The sequence below is a fragment of the Pezoporus wallicus genome, unplaced genomic scaffold (genome assembly GCF_028554395.1).
Source record: "Pezoporus wallicus isolate ANWC-B61680 ecotype Strahan unplaced genomic scaffold, APGP_CSIRO_Pwel_v1 scaffold_6446, whole genome shotgun sequence".
NCBI classification, from domain to species: Eukaryota; Metazoa; Chordata; class Aves; order Psittaciformes; family Psittacidae; genus Pezoporus; species Pezoporus wallicus.
In genome coordinates this window covers 3,298,827-3,322,781 of record NW_026636264.1, presented here as the reverse complement: position 1 = coordinate 3,322,781, position 23,955 = coordinate 3,298,827, and the positions used below count along the sequence as shown (strand labels likewise).

The 23,955-nt window shown below is 40.9% G+C and overlaps 1 protein-coding gene across 1 annotated transcript; it reads left to right on the top strand.

Moving 5' to 3' along the window:
* The first annotated feature begins 1,856 nt into the window (after positions 1-1,856).
* MPHOSPH8 (M-phase phosphoprotein 8) lies at positions 1,857-23,148 on the top strand. The gene is made up of 14 exons (XM_057399855.1): positions 1,857-2,126; positions 6,680-6,835; positions 7,742-8,596; positions 10,318-10,411; positions 11,571-11,777; positions 12,237-12,362; positions 12,445-12,533; positions 13,495-13,635; positions 14,430-14,516; positions 16,232-16,386; positions 19,597-19,751; positions 21,090-21,217; positions 21,907-21,990; positions 22,826-23,148. Exons 1-14 carry the CDS (start codon positions 1,857-1,859, stop codon positions 22,865-22,867), a joined length of 2,589 nt encoding a protein of 862 aa, XP_057255838.1. The 3' UTR covers positions 22,868-23,148.
* The last annotated feature ends 807 nt before the right edge of the window (positions 23,149-23,955 follow it).

The following is a 23,955-nucleotide window of genomic DNA, read 5'->3' as shown; positions in this document are numbered from 1 at the left end:
CTGCACAGAATCACACTGTGGTACTTTGTGATCTGAAGAAATGTAGTTAAGAGTCTTGGTACAGTTGCTTTCATTAAGGCAAGATCAAGTGTGTACAGAACATACTGTACACTTGTTTGTCCAACCACTGAAAATATTCAGAAGCAGGAGATTCCACAGGCACCATAGATAATGTGTTACACTGCCCTAGCAAACGGAGAATGCTCCCCAGCAATAATAAAGAAGAATTGTAAGCAGTTACTAAGGAAAACCGTGGAATCTCTTTCATAGATGTTGTCATGAGAATTTAAGCAAACATCTGCCAAGGATGGAGCAGATACACGTGATCTTATCAAGGAGGTTGCTAAGATGGATATCCAGAAGTCCTTCTGCTCTGAGGTGCTCTGGATCCTTGTTTTCATGTGTGCAAAGATAGCGGGTCTTTTTAGTAACAATACAAAGGAAAGATTTGTAGTATGTATTTGAGAAAAGCTAGAATATGGGCTTCCTAAGAGTTAGAAAGATTCCTTAATATAGACAACAATAAAACAGCTTCTAAAACTGCTGTTACATCTTTGTATGGTCAATTGCTGCCTTGTGGACTCCCTGGTGCTGGACACTTCTAAGATTCAGCTGGACAGGGTGCTGAGACATCCAGTTTAGGTCACCTGTTGCCAAGGACCAGGTGGTCCTTTCCAACCTGATATTCTATGATTCTATGATTACTAGACTTACCTTAGAAAGTAATCACTGGCAAAGATATTAATTGAAACTTTTTTTTTCCCTGCACTGCAGTTTATTATTCAGAGTTCGGCATTTTCACTGTTGCGACGACACATTCCATACAGGTATGCACAGACCGCATGTATTTATGCTATAGCCAAGTTTTATTTGAGTGGCATGTGTTCTTTAAGAAACTGTTTCTACGATACGCTATGTTAACAACGGCTCTAGCAAAGGCAGTTGAAAAGCAGATGGGGTGTGGTTTATTTGGTTTTCTTACCAGACTGTCTTTCCTTCTCCTGCATGATACATTAACAAAAACAAACCACAACTGCACTTGCCCATAGGCAATTCTTTTAACATGCAAAACACTGGAATTGAAAAGGCTTCCTTTCCCCAGTGAGAAGCCCTATTCGCCAGCATGACCTCATCCAAAAATGTCCATGTACGGATTTCTTGTGGGTTTCCCCAAGCCCTCAATCCAGCTGAAGGCAAGTACCTTTTTGCCTGGGAATCAAGCACGCCGTCTTTATATTTGGACAGGCTGGGGCACCCCATCTCCAGGCTGAAAGGTCACACCGCGGACGCGGCCCGAGCGCCTCCGGTCACGGAAACCACCTCCTGTCTCCGGAGAGGCTACTGTGCCAGGCGGGGTCGAGCGGGGCTTCGCTCATGCTTGCGAGGCAGGGGCCCCCGGACCAGCTTGCAGACACGTCACCGGCCTCCAGCGGTCACCCGCCGCTCGCCCCTCGCCGACCGGACCGGGGCTCCCGCCCTGACCCGCGACGGCCAGCAGCGGCGGGCGGAGAGGGACGGCACCGGGCTGCAGGACAGGGAGCCCTGGGGCGGGCGGAACCGGAGCTGCCATCGCCATCGCCATCGCCTCTGGGGGCGCCTGGCGGGAGGCCGCGGCTACTAGGCCAGCACCGCCCCCACTCAGCCGGACCCCCCGCCGGGGGCTCTCGCTGCTGCCAGCCCCAAGCTTGGCCGCTCCCAGCCCCCCGCGGGGGGCACGAAGGCCGCCGGGCTTGGCCCCGCCCTCGTGCGTCACGGGTTGCGGGACGCCGATTGGATACGGCAGCCGCTTCCCCCCTCCTCGCTCGCGGAGGTGTCGCACCCGCTTTTCACCGTTGTCGTTTGAAATTCGGCCCAAGATGGCGGCGGCGGCGGCTGGGAGCGGGGCTGAGGCGGCGGCGGCTGCGGCGGCCAGGCTGAAGGGGGCGGAGGAAGAGGAGGAGACGGCGGCGGCGGCTGCGGCGGAGGAGGACGAGGAGGACAAGGAGCGAGACCGCAGCCGGGCTGGCAAGGCAGTGGGTGCGGCGGCAGCGGCGGGTGGGGAGAGCGAGGAAGAAGAGGAGGACGAGGACGGAGAGGACGTGGATGTGTTCGAGGTGGAGAAGATCCTAGACGTGAAGACCGAAGGGGTGAGTGCGCCGTGCCGCGCCGCCGCCTGTCAGCAGGGCCGGCGGCTGCCCCGGGGCCGGGTTTTGCCGCGCTCCCCGAGGAGGCGCGCGAGAGGCGGGAGCGATTGGTACCCATGCGTCTGCAGCGGGGCGAGCCCTGGTGCGCCTGGCGTGCTCCGCGCTCCTCTCGCTGCCGGGCGCGCAGACGGAGCGGGCAGCGCCGGCGCTGGCAGCTCTGCGGGCTGGCTTCCCCACGCGAGTCTTGTTGCAAAAACAATGGCAGTTCCCTTAAAACTGTAACTTAAGCCACGTTGTGCGTAATCTTGCAAGGAAGCTTTTTGTGTCTTACAGCTTTGACTAAAGCGACTAGATGTGGAGTACCTTTAGTAAATTATTTTGGTTTGTTTTTTTTTTTGCCTGTATTGTTAAACTACTCTTTGTTCTTATGGGTGAACTGCAGTAGTGTTTCAGTGTAAGGTGTGTGTGCGCAGAAATGAGCAGGATTTAATATATTGTAGAACTTGCATGTGGTTTCAGTGTATATTTAGTGAAACTATGTTTACTCACTTACAGAATGTGTAAGGACCTCTTAAAATAAGAGATACTTCTTCCAATTAAAATAACTGGCTGTGGTGATCTTTGCTTTTAGACAGAAAATATCATATAATCTCTTATTTCTTCAAAATATCCTAGACAGGTAGAAGATTTTGTGAAATTTGTTAAACCTCAAATACAAAAAATAAGTATCACAGTTGTTGGTTTTTTTTTAATGATTTAATGCCTACAGATTTTTTAGTTTATGTTTTTTGTTTATGCCTCAGTCTGGTACATGGTAGTATAGAATTCTGTCTGTTTAGTGTAAAACATAAGGGTTTCAAAACCATTAGCTGGAAACCCTTCAAATCAAGAATTTCTTAGATTTTTGTGATGCTCTTACAGTTAGATTGTATCTTGGGTAAAGTATCTTGATGGCTTAAGAATCTTATGCTTTTGAGGTAATACAGGGCTTACAGCTTTGTCTCTATGAAGTGTTGGTCAAAATGGTAAGTCAGGTGTGAAAGCAAGAGGGCTTTTCTTCCCTACCCCTTTCTCCTGCAGTGGAACCTAAAATCTGGAGGGGGGTGTGTCATCAAACCATTCTACACTGCATTCCCATTCTGTAGCAGGTTCTGAGCTGTATGCACTTGAGGCTTCCAGGCTGGGTCAGTGCAATTGACTTTATTGTATGTGTGTGCCTTGCGCTGTATTACATGTGCCTTACCCAGGCTGTGTTGGTTGTAGCTTTGTAGCATGGTTCACCTTTCTGTTGCTCTTTGGGGGCTGTGCCCCTGTGTTTCAGAAACATAGGACAGGACAGATACCTTCTCCCAGATCTTCCAAAACGTCTGGAAAAAAGCTGTGTTACATTCAGTGAAATGTATTTTATGTAGTTGGCTTTAGACTAGTGGTTCCCAGCTTGCAGGTTCCCAAGTCTGATCCAGAGTCCAAGCAGGTACACAGCCACTGTGCAGCACAGCATGTTCAGCTGAACAGCACAGGCTGGTCATTGTGTTCATGTGTCTCAGTTGCAGAAGCAAGCAGCAGAGCACTGTGCAGAGAAGGCCTCTTCATTTGCAGTCCTGATGTTGCTGGAGCTGGTAATAGTGGCAGCATGAGAGAAAGCACTCCTGGGATGGATTGGCTTGGGGAGTTAGACCTACTGATAAATGAAATGTTAACATGGCCCACTAAAGAAAACATCATTTACCAGCCACCTAGTCTTACAGTTATTTTAATCCAGCTGTCCCAGTTAATTAAAAAAGGACTTCTAACTCATTTTGTACCTGATCTACAAGGGTGTAACAGTAACTCTGCAGCTGACTAAAGTCTTGCATCTGAATTGGCATAACCTGGTACCACCAGGCAGCTGAGAGGCCAGCTGGCTAGGAAGTAGATTTGTAGGAAAGGAACTGTGAGTCCCCACAGACAAGTAAGATGAGCATGAGTCAGCCTTTCTTGCAGCAGGAAGGCCAGCAGCATCCAGGAGTGGCCAGCAGATCGAGGGAGATACTTCTTCCTTTCTTCTAAGCACTGCTGAGGTGCATCCTGAGTACCGTGAACATAAGCTGGAACACAGGGAAATCCAAATAGACTGGACAGATTTCTAAGCAGCCTGATCTAGTTGGTCCTGCTTTGAGCAAGGCACTTTACTTGTTCATTCCAGAGATTCCTTATAATCTAAATTATTCTGTGACTGTATTAAGAAACTTACTAGTTGTTTATTTCATGAGTAACCCCATTACAAGAAAGAGAGAGATGAACATGATTTTGAAGGTAATTTGTGAATCAGAAGTGTATGGTTAGAGCTAAATTATAAAAGAGGTGGTATTATACCAGTGTATCTGAATATAGGCTATTTATTCGTCTGTGAAGTGAATACAGAAGACTGTAAGTAGAGTTGATTGCTAAAGTTTAATGGCACATATGACATTTGGTCAAAGGTTAATAATGCTCAGGCAAAAATGTAAATTTTTGGATATAAATACATTTAATAATAAGTGTCAAATGGCAGTTCTTTCAAAGCTTTCCTTTTCCAGGCTTGGTTAGCACTATAGGATCTCTCAGAACATTTTCAACCTGGTTTTGAAAGAAAGAGATACTGCTGTTTTCCTCTCTAGAGATGCTTTCTGTAGTACATTTACGAATAATTTATTTTTCTTAATAAGTTCAGGAATGGCTCTATTGCCTTGTATTCATCATTAGCTTTTTTTTTTTAATATGGATAATGGATTTCCTTAGATTTGGTGCTAGCTTTTTTCATAGATATGTGTCCTGGGTTCAGCAGTAGCAGTCATTTTTCTCCTTCTTGGTAGCTGGTGCAGTGCTGTGTTTTGACTTTCGGCCTGGGAACAGAGCTGATAACAATGATGTTTTGGTTTGGCCAAGGACTTTGTGAGCCTCATGCTCTGCCAGGGAGGAGGGGAAGGCGGGAGGAAGCAGAGACAGGACACCTGACCCAAAGTGACCAAAGAGGTATTCCATACCACAGCACGTCATGCCCAGGATGTAACTGGAAGTTAGCCGGAAGGGCTGGGAGACTGCAGGGTTGGAGGAGGTACGGGTCAGAGCTTGGTCGGGCTGGGGGGGTGGGGCGTGTTCTCAGTTGGCTGGTGGTGAGGTGATGTATTCTCTTCCCTTGTTATTTCCTTTATCTTAGTTACTATTGGTGGTAGCAGTAGTGATTTGTGTTATACCTTAGTTACTAAACTGTTCTCATCTCAACCCATGGGAGTTGCATTCTTTTTGACTCTCCATCCCTCCGGGAGTATGGGGAGGGCAAGAAGGGGGAGAGTGAGTGAACAAGCTGTCTGGCTGGGTTTGAACCACCACAGTTCCTTTTGGCGCCCAACGTGGGGCGCGAAGGGTTGAGATAACGACAGATCTGTCTGGATTAGTAGTCACTCATCACAATGCTGATTTATTGGCTCTCAAGGTTGTTCCTCTTGATCTCACAGTTTCAGTATATGGTATCTTACTTCCAGTCGGTATTTGCTGTATTAGTGTTTTTCAAGTGTGGGGCTTGGGCTAAGGTTTTTGTCTCATTGTACTTTATGATAATGACTTGTAATACAATAGAATCATTGAATGATCAAGATGGCAGGTTTAAAAAGGTGACAGCATTGATTTTGTCTGGTGTATCTCTGCTTTTCAGTTAAGCTTGATGCAGGAGGCCATTCAGTAGGAAAAGTAGTCCATCTTGAAAAATGTAAGGATTCATACCACTTTATTTAGGAAAAAGGCAAGAGATAATTTGGTGGGAAGCTTCTTTTTTGTTGCCTTATTTATTTTTTTTTTTTTTAGAATATGTAAATAACTTTCTAATCTAGTGAAAAAAAAAAGCTAGAGACTAAAAGGTGCAATTTCATCCCATGGTGGAGTCAAATACTGTTGAAACAATTGGTCTAGGGCTTTTGTACATAATCTTTTACCAAAATCTTTGTAATTAACCCCACTGAGATGCACATGCTTGGATTTTGTATGAGTTTAACTTGATCCTTGATCTCATTGCTGTTTGGTCTTCCCCTCCACCAGTTGTTGATATTTCAGTTTATCAAGAGCGGTATTGATTACAAATCTAACGTAAGTTATAAATTTGAATATAAAACTAGGTAAATTATGTTAATGTGTTATAAATCTTTTATACCAACTTCTTCAGCAACGAAATTCAAGGTTTAAAATTTTGCAGAAGAAATATTAAACTTCTTTTAAAAAAGTTTCTTAATGTCCAGAAAATCTATTTCAGTAAAAGAACTGGGAATTTATGATTGTAACTGTGGTTCTGAACAAGTTTTAGATATTGCAAATATTTGAGATAAAACTACTCCCACCTACTGCATTTTACAGCCTACTTAGTTCAGTATGTGATGTAGATGGAAGTAATTTTGGGAATTCTTATGTCAACATTGGGTTGAACTCCCATTCATTTCTATATACACAAAATGAATATGCAATGAATGTGTAACCCCAGGGGTTAAGCAGATGGTGCAATCCTGTGCAGTGTTGTATTAAATGTTGCTTTGGGTTTTTTCTTACAGGGCAAAATTCTCTACAAAGTACGGTGGAAAGGATATACCTCTGATGATGATACCTGGGAACCAGAGGTTCATTTGGAAGACTGCAAGGAAGTGCTGCTTGAATTCAGAAAAAAAATTGTGGACAATAAGCCTAAACTTGTTAAAAAAGACATACAGGTATGTTTCACCTTCCAGTATCTTACACTGAAGGCATATTCCCTATCTAGGCTCTGCTAATGGCGGGAGGTAAAAGGGAAAACATTTGGGATGTGGAATTAAGAAGACTTAAAAGAATCTCTTCTATCAAAGTCATTTTCATCATGTGAAACTGAATATTGTTGCTGCTCTCTAGTTAGGGTTGGGTTTTTTTGTTAATCAGCAAGTTTGCTTGTAGACTCAAAATCCGTCTAGAATTTATTTCAGTTTTTAATAGGACTGTGTATATGATGTGTGATCATTTTAGTTTGACAACATGAACAATCCCCTTTCCCTATCAAAATGCATGTTGTCTTGTCACTAAAGCTGGGTGCTGCTCATTTCACCCTCCTGCTTTGTGTAGGACAATGATGAATTTTTGCATGTTAACCATTTAATTCAATGAGATATGAATACAGAAAAAGTAATTGCAAGAAAGCAGTACTTGGCTTTTTTCCTTTTTAACTGCATCAATTTGAAAATGAAGCATAAGTTTGGATTTTGTTTTGTTTTTAAACTGGTGCTCTATTTCTAGGAAACCTATAGGTAAATTTTACAAAATCAAATTAATAGTGTTTGGTGTAAAATAGCTCAGATCTAGTTCTGTTCTGGAATCTAGTTGTTGGGTTTCCAGTTGGTTTATTTGAATTGTGTATGTACTGATTCTCATCCAAGCAGTTAGTAATGTGATTTAGGTAAGTGAGCTAGAATTGTATTTACAAATTTTACAATTTGGCAATGAGGAATGATGTTGGCAGTGATGAAAAGATTAACGTGTTTCAAAGTTTACTTACCAGGCATTGCCACTACCATTTTTGTGTAGTTTCCACCAAAGTTATACAGTTTAATGGGGAAAGAAATATTTTCCTTTTTTTCTCTACCTTTCAGAAACTATCTCTAAATGATGACGTATTTGAAGCAGACTCTGACAGTGACTGGCAAGGTGAAACAAAAGGTGATGTTTCACCAAAGAAGAAAAAGAAGAAGTCAAAAGATGGAGAGGATCGGAGTTCAGGTGACCTGAAGAAGAAAATGTCTAAGTCTGCAAAACTCAAAGAAAAACCCAGAACAGAATGTGAAAACTCCTCAGATACTTTGGTTTTAGATTCAAAACCAAAAAAAAGGACTTCAGAAACCAAGGAGGATTCAAAGGACCCAAAGAAACAAAGGAAGGAAGATACTAAAGAAGTCAAGAAAAAGAAGGGAGACGTTAAAGATTTAAAGATAAACTCTAAAGAAGATTTTAAAGAAAATAAAAAGTCACAGAAGGAGAAGGATGGAGATGTTCAGTTTGGCTCAGAGTCAGGTGTTCTAGATGATGTATTTTCTCAAGGAACTGATAATGAAAATTCAGGCTTAAATTCTGAAAATAAAGATGAGAAGCAAAAAGTTGTAAGTGGAGAAGAGAGATCAGAACAAGAAACTGCTGAAAAGGATTCCATTGTTGATATGCATCTTGATGGATCGGCCAGTAATGAAGATGATAGTATTGATGATAAGGTTAAAATTAAAAAGAAAGTAATTCTGAAAGCTGAAGATTATAAAGAGGAAGGTAAAAAAGTGGAAACTCAGGATACCTATTTAGAGAACAAAAACATGCATAAAAAGCAAAAAGGTCAAGAAAAAGTAAAAATAGTATCAGAGGAGTTGGAGAAAGTATCACCTGCTCCTTCACCAGTGCAGAAGGTTTTAAAATTGAGCTCTGACGAAAGGGGATGCAAGTCCACTGATTCAGCTGTGGAGGTAAGTGATGTTAAGGCTTTGAGTGGAGGGGGCAGGACTGAGGGTTAGGTCAAACATTTGCGGGGTACAGATATCTCAAAACGTTACTGTTTGTGATGGCAAAGAAACATACAGATTAGAAAGTTAATGAGCTGGATGAAGCTAAAGAAAGGCCCACTGCACAATGTATAGGAGTGACTGAAAAATTTCTGGATTCTTAACACTATAAAGGAGGGACTACTTGTGGAGGGAAGGGTGTCTTTAAATGTGAAAGTGTGAATTTCTCCTGTTTGTTATGTGTATTTACTTAGAATGCAATTTACTGTTCTTCCAAAACATGCTGTCAGTTTTAGCTTTGTTCCACCCACCTTGAACAGTTGCCTTAGTTTGACTTTTTTCTACTTGTGTAGTAAGATATTCAGTGTTGAGCAACTATCCATCCAATGCTGAACAATAAAGTGTGCTTTTGAACTAAACCAAACAGTTGATCTCGCTTAAAAGCCAGCAGCTCCTTTATACCTTATGTGCATTAGCACCTCCCTGAGAACTGGAATGCTGAAATTGCTTCTAAACACAAGTCTCCCAGGTAATTGTGTGGCTGGCTTGTTTTGTTGAAGTTCCTGAGGTGCTTACAGAAAATGCTTGGTTTCATGACATGGTTTCATGTTAATTACAAATGCTGTACCTGTTCTAAGAAATGAGCTAAGCCAATACTGGAATCTTTATTTTTCCTTATTGAACACAGTAGTGTTTTAAGAAATGACGGTAAAAGTAAAACAAACAAACAAAAAAAAAACCAAAAAACAAAAACCCCAAAAAACCCAACACAAACCCCCAGGTTTTTTTAGTGTTTCTGAAAATATAATTTCTTTCAGCTTCTTCAGACTGTTCTTACACATTTTGCAATTCATAAAACTTTGGCTGCTCAAGAAACCACTTCCTGATTCATAACAGGATTGCAGCCAGAAAACCTTGAATCTTATCCCATTTGTTTTAAGGCCATAATTCCATGGCAGCAAGTTTCTTCTGTAGGTTCAACTGTGGTCCTGTGCTTTAGATGATCTACTAAACATAAGGAATTTGATTCTGAGATAGAGAATTATGTGGCATAATCTCACAGGAGAGCTATCCAAAATAGTGTTTTTGCAGGAGCTTAGTGGTAAAAGCTTTGGTAAACAAGGTTAAGTGATTACTGTGAGGCATAGCCCAGTTTTTAAAAGTTAAATAACTGAAATGGCTCTTTATTACTCAAGTATTTTCTCATAGTTTGAGCCTATAGCACTCATAAGAGAGGCATCAGGTATGATAATCAGATAAATCTTTGGAATTTTATTTACCAGTAGTAAAAAATTCTGTCACCCCAAACATGAAGAAGTAAACAGCAGATGCAAGTTAGTTTCCTTATGGCTCTTCGGCCAGCACTCTCAGTGTGTTGTCTGTGTGCCTTTCTCATGGTTGTGCTCCATTGAAGGTCATGTTAGAAGGTACCAAGGAAGGCATTCTGCCTCTTTGCTTTTTTCGGTGAGGTTTTTTTATTTTGGAAATAACCTTTTCTCTTAATGGAATAATCCTTCACAGACTTCACTCCTGACTCACTTCTTTTTTTCGGAATGTCCTCATGTTTTACATTCAGGTTTCAGTAGTATTAATTTTAAATATATTTTATCACTGGAGTGGTGAAAGGAGTTTATTTTCCATTTTTTTCTTTACCACTTTAATTTGATCTTTGTCCTTAATATCAGGAGAAAGAAGTAAAGAAAACTGAAACAAAAGAAAAACCTCAAAAAGAGCCCGAAAAAGAAGAAAAGAGCAGAAAAGAACAAAAGGGCCTAAAAAGTAAGTGCTAACTGGTTGAAAGAGAGAAGGGACAGACCCTTCAGGGCATTCTCTTATTTCTGCAAGAGGGGTTATAGTATGATTTTGAAACACATACCAGAAACAAGAATTTCTGCTTTTATTTTAGGAAGCAGAAGTCTGCTTTCTAACAGCTTTTTCAATATATGCTTTATGAGAATGCTGTAATACTTTAATGTATGAAACATGGAAGTGTATGGAAATCTCTGAGGTTTTGTAGACAAGTCAAGATTTTTCCCTTTTTTCATTTAATACAGTTAAATGCTTCTGTGGCATGTAACTGATCTTTCTTTAGAGGAATTCATGCAATTATTGCGTATTTCCCAAAGTGTTCTGATGATACTATGAATACATACTTTCTGTGTTTAGAAAAACTAAGAGGTTCCTAAACTACTTCTTGCCTCTTGCTTTAGACACAATGATGAGTTATGTTATACAACCCTTGAAATATCACCAGAGCTGGATGATTTGATAAATGAAGGAAATTGTCTAGGTTTATTTCTATTCATCATAGCATAATGGAGTATTAACATTACCACTCTCGATCTCAGTAAAATTCTGGGTGATTTTATTCAGGATTCCCTCACTACTCTTAATGAGGATTAACTGAGGAAAACTAGGAAACTCCACCTTTGGTGATCATGAATGGATATAGGAGGAGCTATGACGCTTCAGATAGCTGTTGCTAGGTAAACATCTTTTGCTGAAAGTAGGGTAGATGTTCACAATGCATAAGAAAAGTAGTAGCAAACAGAATGATTAACTGCTGTACAGCACGTGTCCTTCATTTGTTCATCGCAGAGACTGAAATATATTTTCAAAGTAGTGATTTATGCATAATTCTAAACTACATTTCTTTAAATGAAGATGTACCGGGTTGAAAGCAGTCAGAGCTCAGACTTGCCAGGGTAGCTGGAGGTGAACTCGTTGTCCCTGATTTTTGGCTTATTCAGCTTGCTCCTACACTTCAGCAGTGATTAACTTATGGAAAGAGAACAGCCGTTTTCTGAAGGGAGTCTGGTCACTCACTTAAACTTTGTTATGTAATAGTCTTTAGTGGCTCAAGTGGTCACTCTTGGTAACTGTCTTAACATTCTAGACTTTAAAGACATCAAAAGTGCATTTGACTTTTTTAATGTAGCTTCAGAAGAAAAAAGTGAATATTCTGAGAATAACTGCAAAAGAGAAGAATCTTCGCTAGAATATAAACTCATAGAAGAATTAAAATCAAAAGACAGCAAGGTGTACAAGGAAAGCAGGAACGTAAGAGATGAAACAGACACATGGACTTACATTGCTGCAGGCGGTGATCGAGAAGTAGTGGATGTGTGTCGAATGGAGAACTCTGGTGAGCAGTAGAAACGAATACAGGGGAGAGCTGAGCACTAGCAGTTAATATTTTCTTCCATTCCTGCTTGCATCTTTTAGCGCTCCAATCCTTGTCTCTGCAGGGGGCTGAAATGATGTGGTTTTTTTGAAATTCACCGATAACTTCTTGGTGTGTTTCCAGTGTGTTTCTGCTACTGCAGTAGTGGAGTGTTCACCATCTCTTACCACTTCAACAGAATCTTAGTAGAACAACTAAACAGTTTGTTTCAAGTAAAAGCATTTTATGTCTGCTTGTAATACAGCCTTCATTGTTTGGAACCATTCCACGCTGACTTCCAGAGTCTGTTTGGATGAAAAGTAGTAGTATGTTATGCTGCTGATCATTGAAGCAATGGCAAGCAAAGAATGGTTTGGAAGTTTATAAGTCGCTAATTACTTATTTCACATTTTTTCTTCCATAAAATCAAATGCATCATAGATGGCAAGCAACAAGTCTTGAGTTTGGGTATGGACATGCAGTTAGAATGGCTGACACTAGAAGACTTTCAAAAGCATCTTGATGGAGAAGATGAGAATCGTTTGTCAACAAAACCGATATCAAATAGTGAGTAGTTGCTGGGAGGAAGGGACATATCTTAGTGTTTCAGAGTGAACTGTCTTATAACTGAATCAAATTTACCTTCTAGCTCTCCTGAGGGATGCTGTTAAAAGTGGAGATTATATGACAGTAAAGATGGCACTTTCCTCAAATGAGGAATATAATCTGGATCAAGAGGTAATTTTTCTGCATTAGAAGTATCGGAGGGGTATGGGAGGGACGAGTATGAATTTGGATTGTTTGAAAAGCTTTCTCCTCTTGCTAGTAGCAGATTTCTGTCTCACCTTGAGGTCAAGTGGCTAAACTATGTAAAACATCTATACATGAAAAAAATTTGAATGTTCTATTTGACAGACTGGACCACTTAATTCCATTAATCATTAGTTTTCTGCCAGTTCTGTATCAGCTGTGTTCTTACAGTTTGGTTGGGATTTTTTTTGGTGTTTTGTTGTTTGTTTTTTTTTCCTCCAAGGATAGAGTTTTCCTGTTAAATAGCACCATAGTTCTATTTTTTAAGACAAAAATCTCTGATGCCAGTATTTTCTACTGGTGACCTTTTGAAGTTGCATTACATAGCATTTTGAGAACTGTATATTTTGCTAAGTTTTCTGTGGCCTAGTAGAAAAGATGCCACGTGAACTATTGAAGCAAATGTGTTCTTTGAATTGTAGTGTCTGGTGGGAAAACGCAAGAATGAGTGAGGGGACTGGCCACTCACAGAACTCTCTTCATACTTGGCACTGATAAAATCCAAGGTTTCTAGTAGCAGCTGAGTTGAGCCATTGTGTTTTGTCTCCAGTCATTGCTGATTTCCTTTTCCACTGTCTTGCTGTCTTCCTACCCTCAAATATCCTGCTGCATTTCATCCTGTCTCATTCTGATTTTACTCTTTCTTATTCTGGTCCTCAGACTGTTACGGGTTTTGCAAATTACGGAGCTCAGGGTGCGAGACCTGTGGACTGGAAAAGTGGGAGGTGATAGTCTGCTAGTATCTGGCAGCTGTGTATGTGTGAATTCTGCCAGGGAGGAGACTCTTTGTGAAATCTGTTGACACACTTGCCATTTTTGTCTTGCAGCTTTGATTTATCTTAAAGTAATTTATTTTTAGAATTTTTCATGGCAATGATTCTTCTTGCAGGACCCAAGTGGAATGACCCTGGTAATGCTTGCTGCTGCTGGTGGGCATGATGACCTTCTCCGGGTCCTAATCAGGAAAGGAGCTAAAGTTAATGGGAGACAGAAAAATGGAACAACCGCATTGATACACGCGGCTGAAAAGGTTGCCTTTGTTACTGTATTTGTAGTTCTTGGCTCTTTTACTTCAGTTTAAAAGTGGTACACATTTTATTTGTATTTTTTTTTTCCTTTGGATGGTACCTAAATAGTAGTTAGCAGGATATAGCAGAGTGACCTTAACTGCATAATGTCAGCAGCTGTGGTTACTGTAGTGTAAACTAATTCTGATCACAAACCCTACCCTAGGTAGAGAGTATCACAGGGTTACTGAGAGGAAATGTAGAGGCAAAGGGTAACTCTGAATTTGTCTGTCATGGGGCTGAAGTTCTTGAGTCAGAATTGGTAGCTATGATCTCTGGCTGCCCAAGATTCAAACTTGGGAGACTTTGAGAAGCAAATCTCTGAATAAACAGGGCTTACTGTTTGTGAGTTAGGAGATGGAGGTAGTGGCAAACTCTTCCCAAACTAAGACCAACTAGTAAGTTAGAGGATCTTTTATGGCTGTGTTCTTTTGTTGAAGCTGGGCCATGTGTTTTCCCATGTGCAGTAGATAAAAGGCCAAGAAGGAGCTTGATTCCAGTGTTTTCTTCCTGTGGTGGTCACTGTTGAAGGATTTAGGAAAAAGTATGAATTGTAAGTACTCATGGCTGTTTACTTGCCTGAGTCTGAATTGCTTATTAGCCACGCAACAGAACATTGGTAATCATGTCACAGAAGCATGCTTCGAATTTTCCTGATGGATTTTCAATAAATGTCATTTTATATTCTAAAACAAAACCAGACTATTTTGTATTTACCTGTCTTGTGGTATTGGGGTTTTGTTTGGGTATTTTCCAGAATTATCTAACAACAGTAGCTATTCTACTGGAAGCTGGGGCGTTTGTGAACATGAAGCAGAGCAGTGGTGAAACTGCTTTAATGAAGGTAAGTTCAGTGTTTGTCCTGACATGATTTAATAGTAAATACTTTTGGCAAACTAGTAAAACATCAAAGCATATTTGTAGAGTTAGTTTAGGGAACATGTACTATATTTGAAATACAAATACTACCCTTAGTTACTCTAGGCAGTGTTTTAATCCATTATTTTAATGGATTGTTGTATCTAAACAATAAGTGCAGATGCTGTGCTAAATGTAGCTCATCATCCAGTTCCATGCAGATGTGGTCTTAAAACTGAGATAATCTGGTTGTCAGCAGGAAAATTCCAGAAAGGGAGAGTCTTTCATTTAGGTGCTGCTGTGATTGACTTTTATCATTACATTGCAGGCCAGAAATAAAATAATGTGTTTGCAGTCTCCTTCCCACTGCCTGTTCTCCACATTTACCCCTCCCCATCACAAAGGAGATGCTTTATTTATTTGTTTTGTAATGGGAGAATTCTAACACCCTTAAAACAGTCTGTGCTCCTCTTAGTATTTTCACTAAGTTCCCCTTCTTGATAGACTCGCTGTGTTTATACATAGGCTGTTTAAGGCAGTTTGTTTGCAGAAAAGGTTACAAAAGCTTTTCTGTCCAACAGTGTGGTATTGTTTCTCTTCTATCCTCTGCAAGGATGAACAAGTGTGCGGAATTCATATTTTCTGTGAAGAAAATAACACCCTTGTGGTTTCCTCATCCACATCAGTATAAAATCTCTTCATAATTTGGCTGCCTCCATGAACCTCAGCTTTGACTTTTCTTGTTTTTAAAGGTTTTATTAGTAATTTGCTGCACAGCTGTACATACTTTCTAATTGGCAGCCTACGGTGACTTAGTCTGGATATTTGTTTCGCTGTGCAGATACAAAGGTCTTCATTGCCAGTGACTTACTGGAACAAGTTTAGATGTGGGGATAAACACATAAGTGTGTTTATCAGGTCACTGTTATTTAACCTCAGGAACTGGATCATACTTTTAAAAAGAGGGTGGGGAGGAAGTCTTGGCACTCCATTCTTTTCTCTGAGGTGGTGTGTGATTTTTGTGGGTTTTTTGTGTGAGGGGCAGGTGGGTTGGTTTATTTATGGAAGATTATGGTTTGAAGGCACAGATTGAAGTTCAGAGCTGAGAGAAATTTCAGAGGGAACTTTGGATAGGCACCATGAAGATAGAAATTTAAACCTCTTGGCCTTTCCCTAATTTGTCTGAGTGAAGCGTTTGAAAATGAAGAACATGTTTGCATTCTTCAAAGTAGAGCTGTCTTCAGACTTTCCTGTACTTCTGTCAAGTCTTTGCTTGACATGCCCTGACATTCTTGTTAATCACAGTGACTGTCTAACATAACTAAATAACAATTTGGGTCGAGCTGTATTAATTTTCTGCACCCCTGAAGTATCATTTGAACTGAGCTTCCTAGAAACAGACACTTTGAAGTGTTTCTTTAGTTGTTCTGAATACTACTGCAGAAACCCATTTAAAGACGTTCGCAGTTACTGAACCGTAGAAGATTGGGTGTTGTCACAAAATTGTTCTTTAATCTATTTTTATTCCAGTTAAGCCCACTTGATAACTCTGAGTGTTGCTGCTTGTATGTTTTCTGAATTTGTTCCTAATTTTGGATTTTAATTCATTCCTGCAGTTCTGTTTACTCCAGTGCTATGCTCTGTTCTAATGAGGGATTTATCATTGTTGTCCATCCTTCCATCTTCTCACTTTCAACACAGGCTTGTAAAAGAGGAAATTCAGACATAGTGCGGCTTATGATTGAAAGCGGAGCGGACTGTAACATTTTGTCAAAACACCAGAACAGTGCGCTGCATTTTGCTAAACAGTGCAATAACCTACTGGTGTATGAGCAGCTCAAGAGTCATTTGGAAACGTGAGTAAACTGTACTTTGAAGTTTGTTCTGGTGAAGCTTGCAGTTCTGGCCATGTCATAATTTTAGTTTAAGTCCTGGGAAGAGTTGGAGATTTCAGGAAAGAAAACGGGTCTGATTTGGGCAGAAAACTAATAAATAAATCATGTGAAATTAAGACGATGTGAGCTACCAGAATTAGGAGATGCTTGCTTAGACACAGAGTAAAAAAAAAAAATGGAAAGGAGGAAAAGAGAGAATTGGTAGAAGAGAAATTTTTTTTCCAGATTGCTGTATTTCTAGTTCAAGGAATCTGAAGTGTATAAGCACTGGACTGTTGAATGTAAACTCTTATTAGGGCATGCCAAATAAAACACTTTCAAACAAAAGAACACCTTACAGAAACACCATGGAAAGTTGTGCAGATAGTTAGGTTGTTGTTATACCCTTAAAAGCCAGTGGTGAACTGGAGTGCCAGGGGTAAAGCTTTCATGGCAGTGAATGATGAAAGTAAATCAGTAAATGATGAAAGTGCAACAGAATACTGAAGAGCAGTGCAGTGTGTGGTGATGTGCTCATGTCATCTGGTCATGAAAAATATTCTGAGCTGATGAACAGGGATGTTAGATGACGACGGACGTAAAGCAGGGCCACCTAGAGCTGGCTGACCAGGACCCTGTCCAGGTGTTGTTTGAATATCTCCAAGGATGAGGACCTCATAATCATTCCAGGCAGCATGTGTCCGTGCTTCATCACCCTCACAGTAAAAACATGTCTTGTGATGTTCAGAGGAAACTTCCCATGTTTTAGTTTGTGCCCACTGCTCCTCGGGCATCACTGAAAAGAGCCCAGCTCTGTCCTCTTTATCCCGTCACTTCAGGTGTTTATTGATACATATACATTGATAAGATCCCCCTGAGACTTCCTTTCTCCAGGCTCAGCAGTCACAGTTCTCCCAGCCTCTCTCGTATGTCAGATGCTCTGGTTCCTTCAACGTCTTTGTGGCCCTTCATTGTGCTCTCTTCAGCATATCCATGTATCTCTTGTAGTGAGGAGGAACTGCACACAGCGTTCAAGTGTGATCTCACCAGTGATCACCTCCCTTGACCTGCTGGCAATACTTTGCCTAATACAGCATAGGATAGCATTGACTGCCTTTGCAGCAAGAGCATGTTGCTGGCTCATGTTCAAAGCATGGTGTCCACCAGGTCCTTTTCTGCCAAGCTGCTTTCCAGCTGGGTGACTCCCAGCATGGCCTAGTGCCTGGGGATGTTCTTCCCCATGTACAAGACTTTGTACTTCCTTGTTGAACTGCACAAGGTTCACGTCAACCCATTTCTCCAACCTGTTGGGTCCCTCTGGATGGCAGCATGACCCGCTGGTGTACCAGCCATTCCTCCCAGTTTGGCGTTACCTGCTAAGTTGTTGAGGGTACACTGCCTCATCATCCAGGTCATACATGAAGATGTCACACAGGACCAGACCAGTATTGACTCGGGGTACACCAGGAGTGACTGGCTTCCAGATAGATGTGCTGCTGATTTTTGCTGAACTAATGTGTTCTGACCCAGTTTTATACTGGGAGGAAAGTATTGTGATGCCAGTATTTTCAATGCACTGTAAAGCTTATCTGAGGTATTGTAAGTTCCTGTTTTGAATGTCTGTCCTGGGGAGATAGAAGGTATAAGGAACGTTTTCTTCTTCTAGCAGGCTAAATGGGAAAAAAAAGTGCTAGAAGCATAAAACCTAGCAGTTGGTCACTGTAGTAGCTCTTGCCAATCGAGGAAGCTTCTAGCCTTACTACCTGAAAATATGAGTTCAGTGCTCCTTGTCAGTTAAAAAGAAGGTAATACAGTAATAGCGGAGCTGAAAACAAAATGTAAATCTGTGGTGTCAAAATGCCTTATAGCACATGCTATTCCAGTTACCTTGTTTCAAAGCCACATGAAGCAAGAAGTGGAAGTAAAAGATGATCAGAAATACGGAGTAGCTTCTGTGAGGATAGACTGAGGGAGGAGGTACACATCACCCTGGGACAGAATAAAAGGTCAAAATATAAAATCAAATCAGAAAGCAACAACAGAAAATAATCCAAAGCCGTGAGGCAGGTTCTGCTGGCTGTCCTGTTAAATGATTTAGTGATAGGTTTGATACGGAGGAATATTTTTGCACAGAAAAAATGAAATGTGGATCACGTTACAGAATGCCATGGTTAAAAATGCATTGGATTTTAGAAGGGATTAAGTAGATCTAAGGATAAGTGCAATTTGGCTGTAGTCTTGAGTTTTGGATTTCTCTAAGACAGATTGCTGGAAACTAGGACAGTGTACCAAAAAAAGCCAACCGCTTAATTTCCAGTATTCAATGGAGCTTTGTCAGGCATCTGGAAACTAGGTTGCGTGGGCTTCTGGGCTTGCTTTGGTATGGGGATTCTTGTGGTCTCTTTCCGATGAGACACAGTTTAGATTGTGCAGGTGGTAATCTCAGCTAGCATGGAGGGGTGCAGGCTCTTGAATACAGCTGGAAAAGCTGAGAGTTGGGACCTTTGCCTTGCAAAAGTCTTTAAAACCCATTTGTGTCAAAACAGCTTTCTGAAGAGGGTTACTCGGTAACCTGCTTGTAAAGGTGCCAAACACCGTTGGTTCACATGGCCTCTCTTTGCAGCCTAGGCTGCTCACTTCAGTTACACCTCTCCCAACCCAAAAAAGCCCAAGCCTACCATATTTAATGGTAGTGTCACTACTTTTTCACTTGCATTATTAGGGAAGTTTTACTGGGAACTGCATTTTTCTCAATAGTATTGCCAGTGACTGACTTGTTTGGTTCTGTGTTGTACTCGCGGTCGGGTTGATAAATCAGACATGCAGGGAAGTGGCTGTGTTCAGCCAGCAGGTACATACTGGTGTTTGGGAACATCTGCTGCATAAACAGCCTTCAAAATATGTGGCTAGTTAGATTCATTTTTTCTTAATCTGCTGCAGTGCTTTTGTGTCAGCTTTTGTTCGTGAACCTGATTGATAATGAATTCCACAAACAGGTTACTGATAAAATGTTCTATTAAGGAAGTGTTGGGACCTGGGGTTCATGGGTAATGAGGAAGGCATTCACTCCTGAAAATCAGGATTCCAAAATGTGATCTGGAATCCTTTCTTTTTTTTTTTAATTGGCTCTCACTAACTCTCTAAAGTAATTTTACTGTGTGAAGCACAGGCCTCACTGGTTTGGTCTTTTAGGCTCTCAAGAGTAGCAGAGGACACCATCAGGGATTATTTTGAAGCTCGTCTTGTTTTACTGGAGCCAGTCTTCCCAATTGCGTGTCATCGACTGTGTGAAGGGCCAGACTTCTCTACAGATTTTAACTACAAACCCCCACAGAATGTGCCAGAAGGTAGGGGGGTGCTGGTGTGCTGGGTGGGTTGGTTGGTTGGTTTTTAAAAAATGGGTGGAAGGGTGTTAGGAAATTGCCTTTTGTCTTAAAAGCAGCTGTTCTGTGAAATTATTTGTGTGTGACTTACTGCAGTACGTTGTGTTACGGATGCTCTGATTATGGAGCATGGGGAGAGCAGGGATGTTTTGACGTATTGGGGGTGGAGTTTGTGTGTATCTTTCTGTTTAAGAGGTTTTTTTATCACACAAACACAGCTGCTTTCTGCTGTTCCTGGGTTACCTTAGCTTTGTGACGGTGACGTTAGCTCAGTGCAGGTGTTGCAGGAAAGGAATGGTTTAACTTAATACTTTTGAACAATCTTAATCCAAGACTGTACTTGGAAAACCTCATAGTGGATAACCTTGTTTTGTAGGCAGTACCTAATGGGCCGGAATCTTGGAGTATAGGCATAACATATAGGATGCAAACACAGTCTGAAAATACTACCAAAAAGAAGTCAGCATCAGTCAACTTTGTCTTGCCCACAGACCCTTTGAAAAAGCTGGGAATGTAATTCCAGAGATACTTGGGAATGTTTCTTCATTCCTTCAGGAATCTAGCTGATAATCTCTGATGCTTGGCTTATCCGAGTCATTTTTATTCACCTTTTGACTGTATTGGGGCAATATCTACTTTTTAATTTTTCTTGAAATACTACATTACTGGGACTGTGAAATACTGCTTAAAGCAAGGTTGAAAGTGGTTGTGTCATCCGTTTTCTGGCTGCTGCATCCGTTTTCTGGCTGCATCCGTTTTCTGGCTGCTGAGAGTTGTAACCCAAGTCTTCCAGCTCTTGATTAGAGGTGTAGAATTAAGAAACCTTATATCAGTTTCTGTATTAAAATGAGGCATCTGTGGGTATTGAAGATTGTTGTTGACTGAATTTCAGCACAGTTCATAAAGATCTCAAATGGACTGGGCTCGGTTGTCCCTACCAACAGAAGAGAGAACCCAAACCACATGAAATTCCAAAACTCTCCTTAGGTAGACCTAAACCCACAGAGGTGAACCTTACCAGAAATTGCTGTACCCATTTTGCTTTCCTTTCAAACAGCCACATAACATTATTTCTGCTGCCAAAGGACTTTAACTTAGGAGCCAAGTTAGTTGTGTTCTGCGCTGGGATACACTGACCTGGGAGATGGGACTTCTGAATGTTGCTTGGATACTCCGTTGGGGTTTAATATATACGGTTTAATGTTTATATTTGTATCTGTCTTCAGAGGTGCAGTGTATGGAGTTGTTCTGAATAAAAGATCTCATTTTGAATTCACATGACTGAGTTGCCTTCCCTTTTAGGATCTGGAATTCTTCTCTTTGTTTTCCATTCAAATTTCTTTGGTAAAGAAGTCGTTGCTCGGCTCTGTGGACCGTGCAGTGTACAAGCTGTGGTTTTAAATGACAAATTCCAGCTCCCTGTTTTTTTGGTAAGTCTTTTCATACAATGGATTGACTATAAAGCTGCTTTCTAAAGTCTTTATGGAGCAGCCTGGAAAATCCCAGTGCCTTAATTTGGACTTAGAATATTGTGATTTAAGCATTTATTATCTTGATAATGTTTTTTCTTAATGAAACTTAATTCCTCTTTGTGTATGGAGGGAACTACAAACCTTGCATGTACTAGACTCCATAGAAATTTGTGACTTGAAAGGCAGGGACATAATGCTGGGCAGCCTGTTTCTGGGCAGCCTGTTTCTAGGCAGCCCTACTTGAGCAGGGGGGCTGGACCAGATGACCTTGAGATATCCCCTCCAACCTCAACCCTTGCATTGTTCTGTGGCTTCAGAATGAAGGGTTTGAGAAGGCAAGTGTGAGTTTAAAACTGTTTAATATCCCAACTTTTTGACCTGAGTACATTCTTAAATACGTAACAACCTACCTCGTATTTCTAATGTGTTGTTTATTTAGGTTTTTGTTTTTTTTAATCTACTAAATGCATTATTGCACAATTCTCAAGTCCTCTTGATTTCTCTGTGGCTGCACAAAAGGTTCTTTGTAGAATGCCCAACTTTACCAAAAAATGCATACTGAAAATGTCGTGTTGTATTGGTCCGCTCGCGCAGCACTTTCAGGCATGTCCTGCCATTAACCTCGTCCATATTCTTTTTCCTTTCAGGACAGTCACTTTATTTATTCCTTCAGCCCCACTGCAGGCCTTAACAAGCTTTTTATACGGTTGGCAGACGCTCCTACTGCTAAGGTACAAAGCAGTCTCAAATGTGCATGTTAACTTGTACAGTAACTCTTCCATAGTCTAAATGCTTCTAGTTGTATGTTGCAAATGTAAAACTTAAGGACTTTCCTTATCCTGGTTCCCATCAGTTGCAGTTCCATCCTGTGACATTTCCAGAACTTAGGAAAGTTGCCAAGGGCATCAGGTGTCACAATGAAATGTTTTCATGCTGCAGACAAAATAATTCAAGCACCAAGATAAGCAATGTTACAGCTAAACATTTTCCTCATCTATATTGTGAATTGACTGACACTCCATCTATCTGTTAGTCATTAATTTTTTGCATACAGATATTTTTGCTTGTGTGTTTGGGAGAACTTGGAAGTACTTACTAGGATGTGCAGTCTGCTTTTAAGTAGGCTGTGTAGTCCATTGTATTTTCCAGGTGGTTTGGGCAGCAGTCCCACTACATATTGCACGATGAGTAATAAATAGACCCTGTTCTGGTAGCATTTCTTTTATCCTTAGAAGACACACCAGTCAAGTTTCTAGAGCATCAGATTTAAAACATATACACTTAAGTGTTTTATTGTGCGTTTCTAAATTTTTATTTTAAAAAAGGGGGAGAAATTGAACTTGTGTGTGTTTCGGAGTTCACTTGTTCAACCACTCACTGGAGTCCTTTTAAAAGTCATTCATATTTCCATAGGGCGGCTACAAACTGATCTTAGTAGGTTGTAAACTACTTTTTCTTCCCTTCCTCAGTCACTAGCAGTTTTACACCTTTTCTCATGCTGTTCTCATAGTAAAGTGTAGTTCCATGTGGGTGACCTTTAAATGAAACCTTTGTTTGCTCTCCCAGGTAAAGCTGCTGATTGGAGCGTACAGAGTGCAGCTGCAGTGACCTCACAGCTGCGAGCATGTCGAGTGGACGGACGTTGTTTTGGATGTACTTCTGATGTCTCTGTTTAGAGACTGACAGAGCAGTTTGGAACTTTTTGGTACCATGCTCCTAAGACTGTGTTCCCATCTCGCTGTCCCTTGCTGGCAGCCATGTAGGAAAGTGTGCGTTGGAGAGAAGCTGAATCTGAGGCACTGGTGGGACAGGGCTGTCGGCTTTTTTTACTTTGTACAGATGTAGATGTAAGTATTTGTGCCAATACATGGAATTCTGGTTTTCTTTAACCTGCTGAGTCCAGACTCTGTATTTCAGCTTTTCCACAATGTGGAATGGTACATATAAGAACTATTTAAGGTGAACTATGTGAAATGTCTTTTTTAATAGATTTTTTCCATTTGTAAACTAAAGTTTTCTACTTACTCTCACATTTCTATGTACAATGCAGAACTGCCATAGTTTTTGATCCGTGGGCAGAACTTACACTTTTAAGTTGTTGTGTTACATTTAACTTTGAATTGCGGAGGGCTGATTTGGAACTGTTCCTGCTACTACCAAGAAAGCAGTTCCGCCTGGAGTGATTCCCTCTGAACACAGTGAGATCTGCAGGCACCAGCAGTGGCACTGGGATAGTCCCAGCCACAGGAGGAGCACAGCTGGATTCCTACTTACACCAGTGTTTAAAAACTACTTTTGTGTTAAGAGAAGCAACTGGTACTTTTGACTTTGACATTCTTGGATGTATGGGAAAATAAATACAAGGTAAAAATAGCAAACTAGAGAACTTGTAACTCCCTTCAGTGTGCAGGCAGTGCTTGATGTAGGCTGAGAAGATACATCGACAATCTCAGATGTTCTCAGCTTGCCAGATGAGAAAATGTATTATCCTTTAAAGCAGGAATCCAGTTCCTCAGTGCAAAGAGCTGCTTTTTAAGTATATTATTATTATTACTATTTAAATGACAGCAGTTCTGTACCGGTCCTGTGCTGTAAAATACAAATGTAATACTTCTGCATGAAGTATAGAATATTTTTCTTTGTAAATTAACCAACATCTTGAAAAGTATAACAGAAAAAAATAAAACCAGATTGTG

Coding starts and splice junctions, on each gene's coding strand:
- MPHOSPH8 (XM_057399855.1), top strand. CDS start 1,857: ATGGCGGCGGCGGCGGCTGGGAGCGGGGCTGAGGCGGCGGCGGCTGCG. Junction 6,836..7,741: donor TTGTTAAAAAAGACATACAG/GTATGTTTCACC, acceptor TCTACCTTTCAG/AAACTATCTCTAAATGATGA. Junction 11,778..12,236: donor GTGTCGAATGGAGAACTCTG/GTGAGCAGTAGA, acceptor AATGCATCATAG/ATGGCAAGCAACAAGTCTTG.